The sequence below is a fragment of the Zootoca vivipara genome, chromosome 5 (genome assembly GCF_965207765.1).
Source record: "Zootoca vivipara chromosome 5, rZooViv2.hap1.1, whole genome shotgun sequence".
NCBI lineage: Eukaryota > Metazoa > Chordata > Lepidosauria > Squamata > Lacertidae > Zootoca > Zootoca vivipara.
In genome coordinates, this window is record NC_142588.1 from 524924 (window position 1) to 547246 (window position 22323).

At 44.8% G+C, this 22323-nt stretch overlaps 1 protein-coding gene across 4 annotated transcripts in view; it reads right to left on the bottom strand.

Annotated features, from left to right (window-relative positions):
- EFCAB6 (EF-hand calcium binding domain 6) overlaps positions 1-22323 on the bottom strand; it is a 113134-nt gene that overhangs the window by 58029 nt on the left and 32782 nt on the right. For all 4 annotated transcript variants that reach the window (XM_088669918.1, XM_088669917.1, XM_060275194.2 and 1 more), the window contains 7 exons: positions 19050-19160; positions 16288-16399; positions 9749-9919; positions 6776-6847; positions 6496-6656; positions 5094-5264; positions 956-1127 (listed from right to left, as the gene is read on the bottom strand). In XM_088669918.1, the coding sequence (XP_088526044.1) occupies positions 956-1127; positions 5094-5264; positions 6496-6656; positions 6776-6847; positions 9749-9919; positions 16288-16399; positions 19050-19160 (970 nt within the window). The remainder of the gene's footprint in view (positions 1-955; positions 1128-5093; positions 5265-6495; positions 6657-6775; positions 6848-9748; positions 9920-16287; positions 16400-19049; positions 19161-22323) is intronic.

Here is a 22323-nt window from a genome sequence, read left to right on the forward strand (position 1 = left end):
CATGAGGCAAACGGAAGCAGCCGCCTTGGGTGCCGGAATCCCGCAGGGCAGCACCTCCATGCGAGCCTCACCCATGCCTGCTGCAAAAGCTTGCCAGAAGCCACACCATCATGTGACCCTGGTAAGTGAGGCTTGGGGGGCAACAGGGAGGGCCACACCTAGTTGCAAGTAAGGGTGTGGTCTCCAGATCCACCAGAACTTAAGTGGGATTTTTACCAAACCTATGCAAAGGCCCAATTTGTGGATCCAAACCGCGACACAGCTTCATTGTCCAACTCAAAATGAAAAGGTGGGGCTTAGGTAGCCTAATAATGCAGAGAATTGTGGCTAAGATACAACTGGTCATACCGGTACTTTGACTCTTTGTGCAGAAATGTGCCAAGAGACTAGCTCGTCTACACAGCTATGGGAAGTGAGCATTCAGTCTACAGAGTGTTCATCAGCTGATCTGAACAAACTACCCAAATAAAAGATGTTGTATGTAGCAGGTGTTGGTAACCAGGCTGTGTCGAGTTGGGCTTTAAAATAAAAAAACAAGAATATCCCAACCTGGTCTTTTTAATAAGGGTGCAGAACCCCACCTCACTCTTCAGCTTATTTTTTGCTTTTGAAAGACCACAGCGGACTAATTTTCAAAGAAGAAGGGGAACCAATATTTAAAAAAAGAAATCACTGGTCAGGGATGAGAACCACAAAGAGCAACACAGTCCACCCACCACACATAGTGGACTGTCTGAAAAGTGATCACCCCTGTGGGTTGTTACGGCCTGCCTTGGGATTGCAGCAACAGTTTGTGTGTCAAACATTTATTTATGAAGAATTTCATAAGAGTTAATGCCAGTTTTTTTACACAGGGAGAGAGAGAGAGTCAGAAACTTAAGTTGAAGAGATAACAGGAAAACTCAATGCAAAACAATCCACATCAGTTTGAATGACCGAATAAATTTACATTTACCTTGCGAAAATCAGTTTTATTCAATTTCCCACTGGCTTGTTTTGTGAAGGCAAGAAAGCCATCTCTAACAGTAGCTTCCTGCTGCAGGATACTTTCCCTCAGCCTTTCAATTACTTCATCAACAGATCTATTCTTAGCGAATTTGTAGGCATAGTCTTCAATCTGCTTCATTCTAAAATTGGAAGATTGGCAATAAAGAGAAGCATCTTAAATATGGTACCATAAAATATTTGATTAAACATTAATGATCTGTATTTCTGCAATAATAGGGAGCAGACGCCCACCAGAAGCTGTGCATAAAGCAGCAGTTGTTTATAAAATTATAATTATCAGCTCCTCAGATGTCAATGGCTACATGGCCCATTTGAAAAGAGAACCAGTAAAGAGTCAACTTTGGCAGTGAATCCCAGAGTTGTGAGGGTCTCTAACTAGTGTAATGTTAGAGACTGGTTGAAGTTCTCCTGAGAACAGCACTTTATCACTTGACCTAGACCACCCAACGCACATTGATGTGCACCCAGAGCTTTGTGCGTGTAGACAGCTCCATTCATTGAAACAAAGGAATCTTCTATTACAAAGAAATGCACACATGGACTTATGGCTCTCTAAAAATAAACAAAGTAGACCTTGAAGGTTAGCAGAGTTTTGTTTGTGCATCTCCATGGAAGTAAATCTTAGACAGGGACATGTTGGTCAGTTTAGTGGGTTAAGAACTTGGCATATGTGCCATGGAAGGCTTAGAGGGCACACCTGTCAGGTTTCCTGAATCAACTCAGATAACACCCAGTCTAGTGCCACCTTCTGACAAAACCATAGAATGAAACGATCCACACAGTACGCCTGTGCATCACACTGAATTATTTTGCCTGAAATAGCTACACCAGGCATCCCCAAACTGCAGCCCTCCAGATGTTTTGGCCTACAACTCTCATGATCCCTAGCTAACAGGACCAGTGGTCGGGGAAGATGGGAATTGTAGTCCAAAACATCTGGAGGGCCGAAGTTTGGGGGTGCCTGAGCTACACCAACATGGAAGAGCTGAGTTTTGGTGGGAGGCTGAAGTTCTCCCAGTCAGTAGATCTGATGTTCTCCATGATATCTGCTAAGACACTATACACAACAGAAATAAGCATAAACATAATACTCTCAGCCTAAACCTACCAGCTACCAGCTAAGTGCTCAGGTCTTTATAATATCCATGGTGTACAGGGAAGTGAGGGGCAGATGGGGCTCGTCAACCAGGGAAGGAGAGGAAGAGGAGAACTCTGACCCTAAACCTCTGCTGCCTTGCGGGATAGCTTCAGGAGAAGAAAAGACTAAGGAGTAAACCCTACATGAATTTGGAGTGCAGTCCCTAAGATGGTTGGGGGATGCCTTGTACGCCTCCTTCCTGCAACTCTTGCAGCCAAGCTGGTGCCCAACATCTTGCTCTGCTTTCCTTTGGACCCCATGAGTCAGGCTGGGATGGGGGTATTGCCATCTGGCCAGCAGGACTTCCAGACACACTGCCCAAGACTGAGCCCTGGGGAGGTCACTTCGGTGCTGCTATCACAGCGGTTTGACTTCACCCCCGGAGGCACACTCCATTCTCTCTTGAGACAGACAAATGCTAACAATAATATTCATCTCTTTTGGTTTTTCTCTTGGACTATTCCATCAGAAAGAAGCATAGATCCATAACAGGGACATCTTGCATGGATTTAATCACTGTGTAGCGTCAAGTGATTTTGAGGCTTTTTGTACATGAACAACATGCATACACACAAACAAACACCAGTACTCAACATTCTGGCACACCAAGAAATAGAAGCCTGGGTGAGTGCTATGCAGATAAAAGGTAAAGGTAAAGGGACCCCTAACCGTTTGGGTCCAGTCGTGAACGACTCTAGGGTTGCGGCGCTCATCTCATTTTACTGGCCAAGGGAGCTAGCGTACAGCTTCTGGGTTGTGTGGCCAGCATGACGAAGTCGCTTCTGGCGAACCAGAGCAGCGCACGGAAATGCCATTTATCTATTTATCTACTTGCACTTTGACGTGCTTTCGAACTGCTAGGTTGGCAGGAGCAGGGATAGAGCAACGGGAGCTCACCCCGTCGCGGGGATTCGAACTGCCGACCTTCTGATCGGCAAGCCCTAGGCTCTGTGGTTTAGACCACAGCACCACCTGCGTCCCACTGCTATGCAGATAGCAGCAGGCTTAATTCTCAGTTACTGAGGTCAGCAGCCCTCATTATGTCCCTAAGTTCAGCTCTTTACTTTGTCCCACATAAGTGAGCAGGTGTGTCTCACTTCTATGGAGAAAAATAAAGCACTGAACTGTGTTGCACTGTGAACAGAACCTAACCCTTGTCCCTGATATCTCTTTCACATGGCCATGCAAAGAGCATCTATTAGAATTGGGGTGGGGCATGTCATGAAACTGACTGGCAGGAGACTCAGGACCAAGTGTGTCTTCATGGCAGATTTAGAACAACGTTTCCTTAACTCCTACCCACTCAAACCTCTCCTGTACCTGCGATACATTGACGATATTTTTATTATCTGGACACATGGACAACAGACCCTGGAAACCTTCCACCAGACATTCAATGACTTTCACCCCACCATCAACCTAACAATGAACCAATCTATGCAAGAAATACATTTTTTGGACACTACTATAAAAATACAGGATGGACGTATAGACACCACCTTATACAGAAAACCAACTGACCGACAAACATATCTACATGCTTCTAGCTACCATCCCAAACATACCAAACAATCCATCGTATACAGCCAGGCCTTACGTTACAACCGCATCTGTTCCAACTCTACAGACAGAGAATCTCACCTAAGAGATCTACAGCAAACCTTTTTAGAACTAAAATATCCACCTGATGAAGTTAAACAACAGATCAACAGAGCCAGACAGATACCTAGAGAGAACCTGCTGCAAGACAGACCCAAAAAAGAAAATAACAGAACACCACTAGTCATCACATACAGCTCCCAAGCTAAAACAGTACAACGCATCATCAGAGATCTACAGCCTCTCCTGGACAATGACCGCTCCCTTTCTCAAGCTCTGGGAGGAAGACCTTTCATTGCCTACAGACAGCCACCCAATCTTAAACAACTCCTCACCCACAATAATACAACCACCAGACTTAACATGGACACTGGTACCAGAGCCTGCAATAAACCCAGATGCCAACTTTGCTGCCACATACACCCAGACAACACCATTACTGGCCCCAACAACATCCAACATACCATCTCAGGACTATTTAATTGCTCATCCTCTAACATTGTGTATGCCATCAAATGCCAACAGTGCCCTTCAGCTCTCTATATTGGACAAACAGGCCAAACCCTACGCCAAAGGATAAATGGACATAAATCTGACATCAGGAACCAGAAGACAGAAAAACCAGTAGGAGAACACTTCAATCTCCCAGGACATTCTATACAAGATCTCAAAGTAGCTGTCTTACTACAAAAGAATTTCAGAAATAAACTGGAAAGAGAAGTTGCTGAATTGCAACTTATCACCAAGCTCAAAACCATGGAGGGACCTGGTTTGAACAGAGATATCGGGTTCTTATCTCATTATACATGATAAGCGATCTTCAGCCATCTCAACCCTTGCTTTTTCATGCAAAACCATTTGCAGTCGTTTGCGGTCATCAACAGCTATCAGTCAGTCAATCACCCATTTCCACCACCCTTCTGAGTGATCCCCCATCCCCATCCCCACCCCTCCCCACCCCTTCTCTACATAAGTGCCTGGAAACTTCCATTTCACTGTATCTGAAGAAGTGTGCATGCACACGAAAGCTCATACCAAAATAAAAACTTAGTTGGTCTTTAAGGTGCTACTGAAGGAATTTTTTTATTTCACAACACAGAATTCACTGATGGACTTGATTGCCACAAGATGTGGTGGTGACCGATGGCTTGGATGCCTTAAAAGGGAGAAGGTGGATGTTCTTTTTCAGACAAAACATAAGAAGAAGATCAAGAGAAGCCTTAAATGTTTTGATAAGGCAATATCAACAACAACAACCACCACCACCACCCATGGTAAGTTTCACATGCTGTACTTTGTTTCTCTGTATTTAGCAGTGAACGGTCTCCATCAATCATGTACACAGTACCTTTCTGAAAAGTCTGCCTGCTTTTTTTCTTCTCTCTGTTGACTTCCCCGGGATGGAGGGATGCTAGCGAGAACAGTTAATTCTTTTGGCAAGTCAGCAACTCCTAAACTATGTAAGAGCATCCTGTACAGGACCCCTTCTGAAGTGTCATCTTGATATTTCTGGTATAATCTGGGGAAAACATACTTAAAATAGTTAGGCCATAACATTTTCTCTACGTAAGTGTCCATCTGTGTGGCACCCTATGGTTCTTTTGGTCAGGTTCCAAGAATGGCTATTCTGCCTCTGCCTGTAACGGAAGAGCTAGGTAAATACTGTACTAGCAGTTAAGACTGAGACTATGGTCATTCCTTAAGATAACGGGAGGTCAGAAGATAGTCAGATGATTGCCAGTGCTAACAAGCCATAGCTTTCCTTCTGCTTTGAGAGGCAATTCTCACCTTAGTAAACCGAGGGATAACTTCTTGGATTGCACTTTTTATATCTGGGATGGTCTCCTGAGTCTGAATTAATTGCCTTATAATTTGGATAAATGCTTGCTTTAAACCTTAAAATCTAGTTGATAGAGAAACATTGTGGATATTTTAAACAAGGATCCAGACTACTGCCTGGATCAAAGCAGTTAACAGCATTTTGCTCAACACAATATTGGCAATTATTTAACTATCCTATAAACACCACATGGTTTGTATTTTGTTTGTATTATTACAGCTCTGAATATTATGTCAGAAAATAACTTTAGATTTTGTTTTTAATGCAAGAAAAAAATATCCTTGGTTATTACTGTACATTTTAAAAGCAAAAAATTAAAGTTGAGAAGTGAGCAGAATTACAATTGAAGATAGCCGCACCATGAAGCATTGTAAGAAGAAGGCAGGGCTGTCTTAAGCACCTCCCTCTGGCGCCCCCCGGCGCCCCGTTTTCCAGCGCAATGGGCGGCCGGGCGGCCGGGCTCAGCGCGGCTGCCGAGGGCGCTGTTGCACAGCAGGCAGGCGGGAGGGAGGGCTTAGCGCGCAGCGCTGCTGCCAAGGGTACTGCTGCGTGGCGGAGCGGCCGGCGGCCCCCCCCCCCCGGCAGGCTGGTGCTGTGGCACCCTGCACCACCCAGCCTGCCCGTAGGGCCGGCCCTGGAAGAAGGTACATTGGAGTCCAATTAAAACAGAAGTCCCCCTTGCAAAAGTGCCGTCTACAAGTCAGTAAGAATGTTGAGTCTCTAGACATATGAAAAGTCAGAAAGATATTTGCTCTTTTTTCTCATTGCCAAAAATCTTCTTTTGAAACAGGATTCAACAAACGTTCAGTCCCTCTATCTGGTTATGAAATCTCCTGCACATGCTTTGCAGGGGGTTGGACTAGATGACCCCCAGGTCCCTTCAAACTCTACGATTCTACCAACAACTTACGCGATAAAATGGTCGTCAGTTAAGGAGGGACAGTAGACGAGAAGGACTTTTCGGAAATTATTTCTGCTGATAATGCCGTTATTTCGAGGATCAAATGCCTGCAGAGCTTTGCTGAATTCATTCCAGTACCCTTTGACCTGCTCAGTTAGGACATCTTCTGCCTAATACGCGACCATTTTGATGAGGAAATTCAAATATTTACAAACAGTTGAATAGATAATTATGCATTTAAGTACTTGGAAAAATCTTGATTTACTGTTCAAAAAACTGTGTTACTTACAATGTGCCACGCTTCAAGGACAGAAGTTGGGTTTTTTGCCTTCTTTGACCCATTAATCATTTTTGAATCTGTCTAATTGGGTAAAAAAAAAGCACTTGAATTACAACCTTTCCACCATACTATTTCCTAAATGCAGCACAAGAGCAAAGGCAACAGATTTTTGCGTTTGAAAATTAAGTATAAAGTAAAGTAATTTTGTGATACGCTAGGAAAAAGAAAAGACCACGGGGATACAATAAATGAATGAAATAATGCCATGATGCTATGGTTGGCCTCTGGTGCCCCCCCTCCCACCTGCTGTGCTCACAGAGAAAATGTGGATAATGGGAGCCTGAGTTTCCTTGAAACACTCAGGGATATGTGCCAGGGAGCCCTCATTGGTTGTAGCTCCCTATGCAGCTGCACAGCCGCTTGCTGTTTTGGGATGCACACGTAGAACTGTGTGATAGAACTGTGATGGCAGACGACTGGCCCAGAAAGTGCGCAGAGGCTCTCAGCCAAACCAGCATTCAGATCCAAGAACGGAAGAAAGGCTCCCAGGCCAATGTGCCAGCTTGACCCCGCAACCGTGAATGTCATGCAGCATGCATGGCCCTGGCACTGAAATTTGTGGGTGCCCAGCCCCTTCATGGGGAATTTTGTGGGTGCTTGGGCACCCAGGGAGCTGGCACCTATTATTGTATCCTTTAAAAACAATGATTGAAGCAAAGGGAAGGAATTCAACACCATACAACAGTGGAACCTCGGTTTACGAACACCTCGGTTTATGAATTTTCGGTTTATGAACGCCGTGGACCCATCTGGAACGGATTAATTCACTTTCCATTACTTTCAATGAGAAAGTTCGCTTCAGTTTATGAACGCTTCAGTTTATGAACAGACTTCTGGAACCAATTACACCCATGCTTCGGGTTAAGTACGCTTCAGGCTGAGTACTCCACGGACCCGTCTAGAACGGATTAATCCACTTTCCATTACTTTCAATGGGAAAGTTCGCTTCAGTTTGTGAACGCTTCAGTTTATGAACAGACTTCCGGAACCAATTGTGTTCATTAACCGAGGTACCACTGTACTATGATTTTTCAGTCAGTGCAAGCCTTTTTTCTTGACAGATGGAGCTATCCTCCTTCTCCTGATCCTGCACCAGGCATAGGCAAACTCGGCCCTCCAGATGTTTTGGGACTACAACTCCCATCATCCCTGACCACTGGTCCTGTTAGCTAGGGATGATGGGAGTTGGAATCCCAAAACATCTGGAGGGCCGAGTTTGCCTATGCCTGTTGTACTCTGTTCTGGGAGTTCTGCCAACCCTTTAGAAGAAATTTTGGGGAGGCGGGTGGGGGCGAGGGGGGTTGTTTTCCTTCTGCTGGGCTTAGAATGGCTCAGTCGTCAGCAGCCCCACTCCTGCACGGAGTCTGGATTTGGAATACTTTATGCTGGCTTGCTTTACACCAGCTTATTGGGTATAGGATTGCTCCCTTAGTCTAAAGGACAATACTTAGAGCAGGGGTCAGCAAACTTTTTCAGCAGGGGGCCGGTCCATGTCCCTCAGACCTTGTGCGGGGCCAGACCATATTTTGGAGAAAAAAATATGAACAAATTCCTATGCCCCACAAATAACCCAGAGATGCATTTTAAATAAAAGGACACATTCTACTCCTGTAAAAACATGCTGATTCCCGGACCGTCCGCGGGCCGGATTTAGAAAGTGATTGGGCCGCATCCGGCCCCCGGGCCTTAGTATGCCTACCCATGACTTAGAGCAGGGCCCCAGCAAGGTTTTTCTTGCCTGGGCCAATCGGTCCCACGGAGATCCCTCCATGGGCCAGATCGCGTGTGTGTGTGAGCGCACGCAACCGCGATTTTCGGCGCTGTGGAAGCAAGTCCCTGTGCCAGTGTACCGCAGCTCGTGAATGGGCAGCTCGTTTCGGGGGCGGCTCGTAGGCCAGTCAAACAACCTCTGCAGGCCGCTTCTGGCCCATGGCCTTAGACTGCTGACCCCTGACTTCAGGGCATTAGAAGTGAAAACTACTATGTTGATTTGAGTCTGAAAGCATAGGGAAGTCAGTGCAGAACCCGTAGCAAAGGTGTCTCATGTTGTTGGAAGCCTTGTTCAGGAGATGGGCTCCACGCCACACTTCCATTCTCCAGGAGCGGCTATTCTAAAGGGGGGGGCACTGCAGCTGCCTCCTTGGTTTGGGAAGTGTTGGAGCAAAGCATTTGCAAGGTGGGGTACGCAAGCTGAGAATTGTCCCACTCTGCATCTGATCTTCTTAAATATTCTTGCAAAAGAAATGGTGGTGCCAGACTTAGGGTATTGGCAAATGACGGCCTCTGCTGTTCCCTTGCTCCTTGTCCACCACCAAGGGACAAGGTGAAAACCTGCCATTTCATATGTTTATCCAGCTCAGGCTTCATGTGACTCAGTCTTAGAAGCCTTAGAAGGAACCCCTATCTTCAATGGATAACAACTACTGGACCAGAAGACATTCAGTGGAAATTAAAGACATTGTGCCCATGGCTGAGGACAACTTTGAACCCTTCCAATGGAGTATGGGTGGGGGAGGGGGTGGGAAGGGAAAGGAAAAATGGTACGGGAAATTAAAAATTGGAAGGAGAGAATATAATATATGTAACAATTCTCGTACTTCAATAAAAAATCTTTTTAAAAAAGACAAGAAAAAAGAAGAAGAAAAGAAGAAGTGTTAAATAGTAGGAATATGTTAACAGCTTTAGAAGCAAATCACAATTGAGGAACAAGCATTTTAAACAACTTCTAATTCCTTTAAAACTAGATTTCTTTTCAACAAATTAGCTATATTCAAAGCATGAGATTCTACTGAATCTTTTTTGAATCTCTCTCTCTCTCTCTCATACACAGTTCCAAGTGATAATAAACACTCAATCTGCAATTGCATTTCTAATGGCTTTTAGTCAAACACAATAAATGATTGATTGATAAGAAATGCTTACTAGTGAATCCTTTTCTTCAAACAGATTTAAAAATTTATTGTAGCTGAGCTGCCCAGTGTGTTCTGGGTCAATGATCTTGGTTAGTTCTTGAAAGTCATCATCACTTATTCGGAACATGATGCAATCCAAAATGCGACGGAGCTCATTTCTTGTAATTTTTCCATCCTGATTCTGCAATTGTACAGAATGTATAAAAGAGCATTTAGTCCCATGTTACTGGACCGTCACATTAATCTCTTTCATTCTCCTGTACTGTACTTAGGAGTTTTCTTTCTGGTTTTAATTTTTGTTTTACTGTTCCTTCAAATGGATAGTTTTATGCTTCTGTCCACATTAGGAACTGATTGAAAAGTAACTAATCTCTAAATTAGTGACTATTCTACCTTTTTCCAGCCAATACCACCTGAAATATATACAGTGGTGCCTTGCTTAACGAATGCCCTGCTTAACGAAATTTCCGCTTAACGAATGGATTTTTCGAGCGGAGGTTGCCTCGCTAGACGAATCCGTTTTACGAAAAATTCATCTAGCGAATCGCGGTTTCCCATAGGAATGCATTGAAATTCAATTAATGCGTTCCTATGGGCAAAAATAATTTTTTTAAAAATCCAATGCATTCCTATGGGATTCGCTAGATGAATTTTTCATTATAAGAAAAGACCCGTGGAACGAATTAAATTCGTCTAGCGAGGCACCACTGTATGCCTGAATGCCATTGTTGGTAGGCTGGTTGTTTTTGGGTTTTTTTATTTTAAAAAATCCACACTATTTCTTGCCCTTAATATTCTTAGAATTATTGCGTTTTTCTCAAAGTGTGTACTTGGGATCTTGCTAGGGCAATGTAGAAGACATTCTAGGGTATAAACTAACAATATGACCCTAGACAAGTTGCTCAAAAGCAAGTCCCGATGGGCCAATGAAAATAGTTCTGATGAGCAAATCATGCAGTCACAGGCCACTCAAATAAGAGGACGTAGAAAAAGTACACTAAATGGATGCCATACACACTACAGCTTACTATTGATAAAACTATATACTGCTTAAACAAATGTGAAAATATGCTGAGAAATGAATGTTCAGGAACTGATATATAACATTGCTTGTCAAAATTGACCAACAGACAGGACTTAATTTGTGCCAGGGCTCAGCAGGGTGAGTTCCAGCATCTGTTTTCAATCCAAGGGCTCAATCCAGCACCTTTCTTCCTAAAAATTAAGCACCACTGACAGTTTAGAGGTGTTAATTTCATGAAGCTCTCTTGGTGGAAATAAGGGTATATAACAATGCACGGGAAACCATGTACAAGGATGGCGTGGGAACCATAAAACACCTTACTCATTTAGATACAATTCCCCTAATCACAACTTCCTCCTGTTTTTTCCCCCTCATCAATGCTCAGCTTGGAACACAAATTGGCTGGCTGCAATAGGAAGAGGGCAGGGCAGGGTTGGTGAGACGGTAGCCAGCCAGGCTATGGAGCAACTTGATCCTGGGCAGACTTCCTCCTTTATTTCATCTGAAAGCACAGATAGGCTGCTGCTGCCAGTTCACCTACATCCCGTGCTTAGCACAGTATCCTGTTCTGCTGGGGCTTGGAGCCTGCAAGGGAAATGCAAAGGACTATCGGGACCAAGCAGATCAGGACAAAGGCCAGCTCCCATTGGGTCCTGGCAGCTGAATGAGAGAAGATGCTTTCTCAGCCGGGGAGCAGAGTCATCAGAGGGCTTAAAAATCTTGGCATGGCCTTCGCTTCCTGTAGCTCTGACCTACTGTATGAGCCGTGGCAACATTCAGCTTATTCTGCAGCTGCATGTTCCTGTGGGGTTGCGGATCTGGAGAGAATGCAGGGAAGTCCTCTACTGATTCTGAGACAGGTGGGAGAGTCACATCCTCAGGCTGGGACTGTGTAGGAGGAGATGCTAAGGGTTCCCCCTCGAGTGAAGCATTTGTGTTTACACATCCTCTAGAATCTAGATCCAAGGCCTTCTAGTGCAAACAGGGGACCATGGCGCATGTGTGGCTGTGAGGGGAATGTTGTGATGCAGCCAAGGGTGGAGAGAGATGGAGAGAAATGCTTTCAAGTCCTTTTGTGCTCCAGTGCTGCATCTGGGAAAGCTGCTTTGTAGGAATCAGGGAGGAAACTGATCTGCCCAGTTGTGGCTCCAACACTACTCTCCTGGTGGCTATTTTCCCTTGGTGGCTATTTCCCCTCCCCTACTCCATTCAGATGCTAGTACTTGATAAACCACTTCACGTTTGGTTTTTCTTTCCTACAGAGAGCCAAAGTGACTGTAATAATACAGCAGACAAATTTATTCATAGTTGAGTTTTAATATATTTATTTTCTAACCAATGGTCCTAAACCATTCCTGTGCTTTAAAACCATTTCCCACAGAGGCTGATGTCCTTTACGCTAGAATGAATCCTGCACAGGCATAGGCAAACTCGGCCCTCCAGATGTTTTGAAACTACAACTCCCATCATCCCTAGCTAACAGGACCAGTGGTCAGGGATGATGGGAGTTGTAGTCCTGATCTAGCAGATATGAGGTTGATCTCTGACACTAACGCAGCTGTAGCAGCCAATCACTTCCTCTGAACTTCTACACTTGCCCAGAAATCAAAAAGTTGTACTGGCCAGATCACTTCCTGAGAAATATAATATAGCCTTACAGACTTCGCCTTCAAACTAAAACACTTGAACTGGAAAGTGGCTCACACTAGCCAGAGACAGCTTCCCCACTGAGACACACATATGCACAGGTCTGCCTTAAGGAGGAGTCACTAGGCTTGTGGACAGATAGCACTCATGCTGTCAACATTTACGTGAAGTGATGCCTCCACTTTGGGGCTGTCTGCATTGCTGCGACAATCTGCAGTGCAGACTATCTCTGTGTTAGGGACCACCGGCTAGTATGATCAAACCCTAAATTTCCCGCAGCTAACATTTTCTTTTATCTCAAATGTCTCTTGTCTCCAAATAATTGTCTTCATTAAAGCCTTTAGCTCCCTGCAATTTGAGTGGGATTTTAATCTCTTGCTTGACTGAGGGGCTTAATCTACAATGCGCTGCCATTATCCGCTGTGGTATGTGAAACTGCAAGTTCTACTTTGTAAATTGTTAGGAGAATTCTCTCTTTTGTGAGGGATTTACTGCACACTTGATGTTGCCAGAGCTGGTGCAAGAAGAGACAGAAATTGCTATGTAAGTCAAGAATTGCAATCTAGCGTTTATATACAAATAAACATGCCACTAGGAATTCTGAAGATATGCTTACTGCTCATTTAGTTACTGCCATCCAGACTATGAAAGCTTTAATTTGCTCTCTAGTTTATTATTTGCTTAGCAAATCCAAAGATATGACCCACACAATTTTTAAGACCTGTCTGCAACAAATAAAAAGAACACAAAGTTGTATCTAGCCGCCTCTATTCTTGTGCTTCCTCCGTCTTAAAGACCACTTGCGTTTCCCTCAAATTGCACTGACCAGACTTGGCAAGACATGCATTATGAAATGCCGTACCAATTACATGCTGTGTGGTTTAAAATGTAACCTTGCAATCCTGCTTCTAGTGACACCTTACACAAAAGCCCCTTGAAGTCCATCGCTCTTAAAGGTAAAGGTAAAGGGACCCCTGACCATTAGGTCCAGTCGTGACCGACTCTGGGGTTGCGCACTCATCTCACGTTATTGGCCGAGGGAGCCGGCGTACAGCTTCCAGGTCATGTGGCCAGCATGACAAAGCCGCTTCTGGCAAACCAGAGCAGCACATGGAAACGCCGTTTACCTTCCCGCTGTAGCGGTTCCTATTTATCTACTTGCATTTTGACGTGCTTTCAAACTGCTAGGTTGGCAGGAGCTGGGACCAAGCAACGGGAGCTCACCCCGTCCCAGGGATTCGAACCGCCGACCTTCTGATCAGCAAGCCCTAGGCTCAGTGGTTTAACCACAGCGCCACCTGGGTCCCTAATTCTTGTGCTACCTCCTTCTTAAAGACCACTTGCGTTTCCCTCAAATTGCACTGACCAGACTTGGCATGACATGCATTATGGAATGCCGTACCAATCACATGGTGTGTGGTTTAAAATGTAACCTTGCAATCCTGCTTCTAGTTACACCTTACACAAAAGCCCCTTGAAGTCCATCGCTCTTACCTGCTCATAAATGAAGGCAGGCTTGAACTCTATTTGTGTGCCTATCCTAATTCAGAGTAAGGACACAGTTTCCTAGAGAGTTATCTCTGGGATATCCTCACCAATTGGGAATCACATGGTGAATGTGTTAAGGGAGAAATGCTGTCAGGTGTGTTTGTGTGTGGACAGTATTGCTGTCTCCAAGCTTTCAGCTCAGTTCTCCATTCTACAACAGAAACTTTCAAATGCTTCAGATTTCAAACACACTGATCTACCTAACCCAGATCAAAACAAATCTGTGGGATAAACTATGTTTACTCAACGAACAGGAAATTGGGGAAATGATAGAGGATAATGGAGAGCAAGTCGAATCTTGTATAGGAACTGTCCCCGGATATTTCAAACAGGGCTGGGTAAAATTCACACAGAAACCATTCCTCTCCCATGAAGGGGGGGGGGGGACGAGAACACTGACTTTTGTATTTTGACAAGGTGTCCAAGGATTTCCCCCCCCCCAAAAAAAACCCCACTCTCTTTAACAAAAGCAGAATCACGCCGAATACAGAATACAGGTTGGGCTAAACTCTGCATCCTGGGTGGGGTGCCCTTTTAAAATGTGGACCAGCATGGCCCTGGGAAGGAAGGGGCAGCCATCTCCCCCCCCCAAAAAAAAGAATGTACGTGGGAATAGTACGTCAAGTTAAAAAAGAGCAAAAACAAAGCACAAATCCTCAGTCAACTTGTTGAAATATAAGTAACCATGACCCCCCCCCCAAACACACTTTCATATCCTTACCTGAAAGTTTTTCACCTGATCCCAAAGATTTACACAATCGTTCAGGTTTTCAGCCTATCCCAAAAGCACTGAAAAGTGCCCCCTGTGAATTTTCAGCTTGACTTTTTAAAAAAAGCCTGAAGCCTTTTTTATTCACAGACATGTAAAGAAAATTACACCAGCTCCTCAAAAATCTGTTTCTACTTCCAGTGATCTGGCTGAGGGCTACGTTATAGAATGGACTCTGTCTGGGGAGGTGGAGGACTCTCCTTCCTTGGAGCATTTTAAGCCAAGGTTGGATGGCCATCGGCCATGTTGGATCTAGTTGAGATTCCCCGCATTACAGGGGGCTGGACTAGATGACCCTTGGGCCCCTTCCAACTCCACAATTCCATGACTCTGTGGTTCTATGATTAAGTTCTATGTAATGAAAATTATTTCACAAAAACCAGACAACTTTAAATGTAGCATAGGAGACCGCCTGTGCTTTGGGTTCCTGCTGTTTCACACTGAAGTATGAGGACCCCTCTCATTCTAGGCTTATTTGTAGTATAAATTTATTTATACCCCACCTTACTTCCTGACAGGGACTCAAAGCGGCTTACAGGTGAAATGAGAACAGCTAAATACACAGGGCAGGGGGAATTATTTAAAAAACAATTAAACATTAATATACAGATATAGGTATAGCTATAGCCATAGCTGCCAAGTACCCCGTTTTCCCCGGGAAACCCCCGTTTTTACTTACCTTTCCCCGGTGCTCCCCCGTATCACTTCGTCTCCCGTTTTTCTCCGTTATTTTCTCCTGCTGGTGGCCATTTTTCCCCTTTCCGATTTGCCCTTCTATGGGCACAAAAAATGGCCGCCGCCGGCTTCAAAAGTCACATCTATGCATGTCCGGAAGTGCATAGACACGACTTGCGGTGTCGGCGGCGGCCATTTTGGGTGCCCATAGATGGGCAAAGCGACACCGGAAGTTGCGTCGACGCACTTCCTGACCTGCGTACAATAGACTTTCGAAGCCGGCAGCGGCCATTTTTGGTGCCCATAGAAGGGCAAAGCGACACCGGAAGTTACGTCGACACAACTTTCGGTGTCACATGGCTGCCAGTCCCGGATTCTGCAGTCCAGGACTTGGAAGGTAAGGCTATAGCTATGAATGGTATATAAAAACTATACAGATAATTACAATGAAAACAGCATAGCCAGCCCTTTCATTACAAGGCCTCAGTTCTCAAAAGCTTGTTGGAACAAGAAGGACAAGGAAGGAGCCAGTCTGGCTTCTCCAGGGAAGGCCTTCCAGAGTCTGGGTCCCCGCCATGTGTGCCTAAGAGGGAGGCAGGGCCAAGAAAAGGGCCTCTCTCCTGCAGGTCTCAGAACCTGGATAGGTTCATATGAGGGGGAATGATCTTTCCGATAGCTTGGGCCCAAGCCTAGGGTCTCCCAGAATTTCTGACTATGGGCCTACTGCTGCATGGGTTGTTGTTGTTGTTATTACACATAAGAACGCATCACTGTGAGGCAAACCTGGTGCAGCTAAAATCTTGAGATGAAAAGTAAAGATATTTGAAGGGCCTCCCAGGGGGAAGCAAAGAAAAGATAGGTAGCATTCATAAGCAACCACTCTCACTCTGTCCAGCATAAGGAAGGCCTTCTTCAGAGATAAATAAGCATCTTTAATATGTCCATGCAGCTTTAAGAGAATACGGTCACTCGATACATCTTGGTCCAATTTTCTTATTCTGTAAGAAGAAGATAGCGACTTGAATTCACTCCTCAAAAGGACAACAAAGGAGGCATGGCAGGTGTTGAGACGATGTATCTTAAAGCTCTGCTTTGAACTTCTAACTTGTGACTACAATTCCCATCATCCCTGACCACTGGTCCTGTTAGGTAGGAATGATGGGAATTGTAGTCCAGAAACAGCTGGAGGGCTAAGTTTGGCCATCACTGTAACCAGTACCTTGATCTATATCTAGACAGTGTAGTGGAATAATGCTTTTGGGTACAATTGAGCCGCAGTCCAAGTGCTGTGTCTGAGAGTGGGAGCCAGGACTGGGCTGTGTGAAGATATTCTTGTCTGTCCTGAATTGCCTAACACTCAGCTTTGTTGGGAGTCCACAAATTCTAGTGTTATGAAAGAGTGAGGGAAAAACTTTTCTCTATTGATTCTCTCCATAGAGTTCAGAATTTTATACACTTTTTCATGTTGCCTCTTACCTGCCTTTTTTCTACACTAAAACCCCCAAATACTGCAATCTTCCCCCACAGGGGAGGAGTTGATCATTTTGGTTGCCCTTTTCTGACGCTTTGCCAGCCCTACTACATCCTTGTTGAGGTGACAGTATTCCCAATGTGGTCATGAATAAGTTTTATTTTTATTTCTTTATTGGCTTGTTACTTTGGATTTTGTTCTCTATATACATTAAGTCTAGATCATTATATAATAATACTGAATTATTAATACTGAATTTATCCTAAGTATAGTGAATTGTTTTTGTTCCCTTGTTCAAATGTATTGCATGTTCTGTATGTATGGTTTATAACAAGCTGTTTTTCAAATGTTATGTATTTTTATCATAAGCTGATACGGTAGCTTGCTGTGGACTACAGTGGTGCCTCGCTAGACGAAATTAATTCGTCCCAGGACTCAATTCGTCCTACGAAAATTTCGTCTAGCGGGGCACCGTTTCCCATAGGAATGCATTAAAAGTCAATTAATGCGTTCCTATGGGCTCCGGGGGGAACTGGCGGCGGCGGCGGGGCTTGTTCTCTTGGCTCGGGGAAGGCAGGCAGGCGGGGTGGGGGAAAGGCGAAGGAATGATCCTGCGCCTTCCCCCCACCTCTGCCAAGCCCCATGCCGGCTGTGCGTGGCAATACGCGGTGGCGGGGGAAGACGTTCCCCCGCCGCCACATCTTGCCTGCCTCCCCCGACATGGAGCGCGGTTTCGGAGGTCTCCGAAGCCGCGCTCCATGGCGGCTGTGCACGGCAAGACACGGTGGCGGGGGAAGGTATTCCCCCGCCGCCGCGTCTTGCCTGCCTCCTTTGAGAAACCTCTTGCTTGCCTGCCTTGAGAAGCCCCCTAGGATCCCCACTGTGTGACAGGCAGGATGTGGGGGAAGCGCAGGATCTTTCCTGCGCTTCCCCCGCATCCCGCCTGTCACACAGCGGGGATCGTAGGGGGCTTGAGAAGGCGCCCGGCTTTTTCGGCGAAGGCAAGCGGGGGACACCTACCTAGCCCGCCCCCTTGCCTTCGCCAAGAAAGCGCCGTCTCGGCGAAGGCAAGCGGGTGGACACCTAGTTCCTCCCCCGCTAGTTCCTCTTTGTGTTCCGCTGGTCTCAGCCGGGGCAGAGACCAGCGGAACACAAAGGGGAACCAGCTGCAGCATGGAAAGAAGGCAAAGGGAGATCAGCTGAGAGGCGGTGACAGCTGTCAGCGCCTCTCAGCTGAGCTTCCTTTGCCTTCTTCCCTTGCTACAGCTGGTTCCCCTTTCGCTAGATGAATGCCCTGATTTTCTGATTGGAGGTTTTTATGGCCACGCTTCGCAAGACGAAGCTGTGGCCATAGAAAATCTCATCGTATAGCGAGGCAACCTCCGATCAGAAAATCCTTTCTTTAAGTTGAATTTTCGTCTAACAGGGTATTCGTCTAGCGAGGCACCACTGTACTTTGATCACAGCTGTGAAAAAGTGTCATATAAATAACTAAAGTAAAGATATTTAATGTCTACTGTAAGCTAGGAACAGGGTCTCCAAAAACATATACTGCAAAGCAGTGGTTTTCAAACTGTGTGAGGTTCTTGAGAAGCTTACTAGGGGTTCCTCAATGAAAGATCAGTAATGGTGGGCACATCCCCCTTTAACATGACTATGATGGCTGGGGCTGATGAAAGTTAGTGTCCAAAATATCTCGGGGGTGGGCACAACATTGGAGAAGGTTCCTGTAGGACAACTTGATTATGATCAACCTTTGCTGATATTTCCCTGCAATAGGCAGATGCAGGAGAGTGTTGAGTGTTTTCCAGATTATACTGCCAGTTCACACAAAGTAAGAGAGGACCCTCAATCCTAAACACGCACAGGGATTCCATAAAAACATGGGGGTAAGCAAGCCAGTGATAGTAAGAAAGTCTTAAAACCACTGCAGCAAATTATTTGAGGAACAGGGTTTCACATCATTTCTTGGACTTCTTGAGACATGGGTAAACACCTCCTATGAAGTTTTAAGTGTTATGTATGTCTAAAATATTTAATGGAATCACATAGCCATGCTTGTGACGGAGCCAGGATTTGCTGTGGCCCGTTTTCAAGTGTACCCTCCATGGCAAACACAAGGTTGGTACCCCAGCAGAACCGTGGGCTAAGAGCAACAAATGGAACCCCTCCCTTACCTGTGGTGTTTCCTCGTAGGAACTGCCAGGCTTTCATCAAATGTCATGGGGTCTTGAAACCTGTCTAGAAATTTCTCCCATGCCATATTTTTGGAAATTTTTATTCCAAACCTGGTAAATTTTAAAAAAAATGCATGTATGTTTAAAAACTGTATTTTATCAGTAGGATTACATGAAAATTATCATAACTGAGTTATGAATCTGGGCAGAAACTGTAACCTGAGTCGACACTGTCCTATGTAGTAGTTACAGGTAGGTAGCCGTGTTGGTCTGATGCAGTCAAAATAAAAATAAAAAAATCCTTCCAGTAGCACCTTAGAGACCACAAAAGCTCATACCTATGACAAACTCATACCTATGACAAACTTAGTTGGTCTCTAAGGTGCTACTGGAAGGATTTTTTATTTTTATTTTTGACTATGTAGTAGTGGGGCCCTGAGACAGTAGAATAGGTTATACTACTTCACTGTGAAAACAGCAACTACTCTTAGCTGGCTTATTGCATGTTGCCTTGTGCTGCCTCAGCTGAAAAGCACTGTGTTTAAGGCATTGGCAAAGTTCCGTCTTGTTTGATCTGTGGTGGCAACTTCATTGACAATGCAGTTACTGTCAGCAAACATATGCAAGTGAACCTTTGATAACTGGACAAGGTTATCTTGTTTTAGCAAGGGCTACCAGTTGCTTCTTCTTTTTCTTCTTTGGCGATCACTCGTAGCCAAGTAAGATTGTCTTCCATAAACACGATTTTAACAATGGGTCAGTAAGTGACTGTGGAGGCCAATTCTGGATCCACACGTCCTTCCACAATGGGGACATTGGTTTCCAGGCAGGAGTTGATCACGGTGTGGATGTGCCAAGCGTGCCTTCCTCTTAGCACGTTTCTCCCTTGCATCCTGAGATTGAGTTTCTTCAAAGCCCATGACACCTTTGGTCAAGGCTGTTCTCCAACTGGAGCGCTCGCAGGCCAGTGTTTCCCAGTTGTCAGTGTTTATACCACATTTTTTAAGATTTGCCTTGAGACAGTCTTTAAACCTCTTTTGTTGACCACCAGCGTTACGCTTTCCATTTTTAAGTTCAGAATAGGGTAGTTGCTTTGGAAGACGATCATCAGGCATCCGCACAATATGACCAGTCCAACGAAGTTGGCAGTTGCTACACCAGTCTATGCTGACAAATAGCTCTTCTTTGCATGAATGGCACCTTGACATCCAAAAAATAAGCTGGATCTAACAGCAACTCAAGCTATGAAACTGTTCTTTATGAAGCAAAGGGCAACACAGTCCAGAATCAGTGATATCTCCAAAACAGTCAACTAACAGTAGTGTCAGGTGCCTGGAATAAGTTTCCGTTTATTAGCCTGGGCTAATAAATCTAATCTTCTGATTCTGATGTAAAACATCACAACTTCACCCAGTAGTTTCATGTAGGCGTTGAATAGTACAGAAGACAAGATAGAACCCTTTTGAATATCATGACACCAAACTCAAGACCCCCAGGACCACCCTCCCACTAGGGAGCAACAGAATAAATAGGTCCAATAAGGTGCCTCCTTATTTTTATCCCAAGCAGGCAATCTAGAAGATACCATAGTTACAGGTAGGTAGCCGTGTTGGTCTGAGTCGAAGCAAAATTAAAAAATTCCTTCAGTAGCTTTCGTGTGCATTTGGTATGAGCTTTCGCGTGCATGGTATCTGAAGAAGTGTGCATGCACACGAAAGCTCATACCAAAATATAAACTTAGTTGGTCTTTAAGGTGCTACTGAAGGAATTTTTTTATTTAGAAGATACCATGTTTGAGATCCAGGAGGAACCAACAGCATTGTACTACCCCATCACTCACCCTTCTCACGTCCAACAAGGAGACCAAGCAGTGGGTTGAAATGGGGTTAGAGAATTTGTTCCATCCCCTGGGGTAAGAAATTGTGCAGCCACTCAAGCACCTTGCCCCCAAAAGGGGAAGTCCTCAATTGCTCAAGAGTTGTTATAGTTATTTGGTTCAAAACGTATTTCAAAGTGTGGATTCATAACTATGGTGGCTGGGACCACTCGCTCTAATAGAGAGGACCAATAAGCTAAGGATACTCAACACCAAGTCTGAGACTACCTCTACCAGCTCAACTTAAAAGACTGTTGGGCAGCTTTGGTGGATAGTACACCAAACAAAATCCCTGTACTTATGCATACCTGCCACTAGGGATGAAACACTCTAGGCCTGAGAGCAGCGAGGGCCTAGTGACAAACATGGACTTACATTAATATAAAAAAGGTAAAGGGACCCCTGACCATTAGGTCCAGTCATGACCGACTCTGGGGTTGCGCGCTCATCTCGCATTATTGGCCGAGGGAGCCGGTGTATAGCTTCCAGGTCATGTGGTCAGCATGACAAAGCCGCTTCTGGCAAACCAGAGCAGCACATGGAAACGCCGTTTACCTTCCCGCTGTAGCGGTTCCTATTTATCTACTTGCATTTTGACGTGCTTTCGAACTGCTAAGTTGGCAGGAGCTGGGACCAAGCAACGGGAGCTCACCCCGTCACAGGGATTTGAACCGCTGACCTTCTGATCAGCAAGCCCTAGGCTCAGTGGTTTAGCCCACAGCGCCACCTGGGTCCCTAACATTAATATACTTATGGCTAAACAAATGGCAATAAAGCTTAGGTGGATGTGGCCTGTGAACTGCAAAAAAAGTTTTATTTGCTGTAGTGTTTGCTCTCTTTTCCGTGGTTATCTCATTTCAGAAAACAAGGGTAAGCAGTTCTCAGTGGCAAAATTAAGGAGAGGCAATGGGCAAGGGAGACCTTTACATGGTAATCAATACCATTCTAAGAAATATTCTCCAGCAGAACATGAGCTGATCATATACAATTCAAGATTAAAATGTCTAAGAAAGAGACATCCATAAAACGTTCATGCATAAATATTATATTCATGTAATAAATATTACAAATGTTTCCCTACCACCTCATGTAAAATGGGAGGAATATTTAAGAGCAGGGTCCCAATACGTTGAGCACCCTTAGAGCAGAGGGCAAAATTCATTTTAAATCTTTTCAACAGGATTAACTGTTATTCTTGAAAAAGCCAGAGGATGGCCTTTGTCACTGAATTCAGAGCTTTGGAATTGCCTTCTCTGAGCAGTATCGCCTGAAAAATCAGTTGCAGGCTAGGACACCTCTGTTTATAGCATCATTAAAATAACACGGTGTTTTCCCATGCTTAGAAGGAGAAAAGGTTCCCCCTGGAAAACTGTAAGCAGAGAGTGTCACAATTATGCA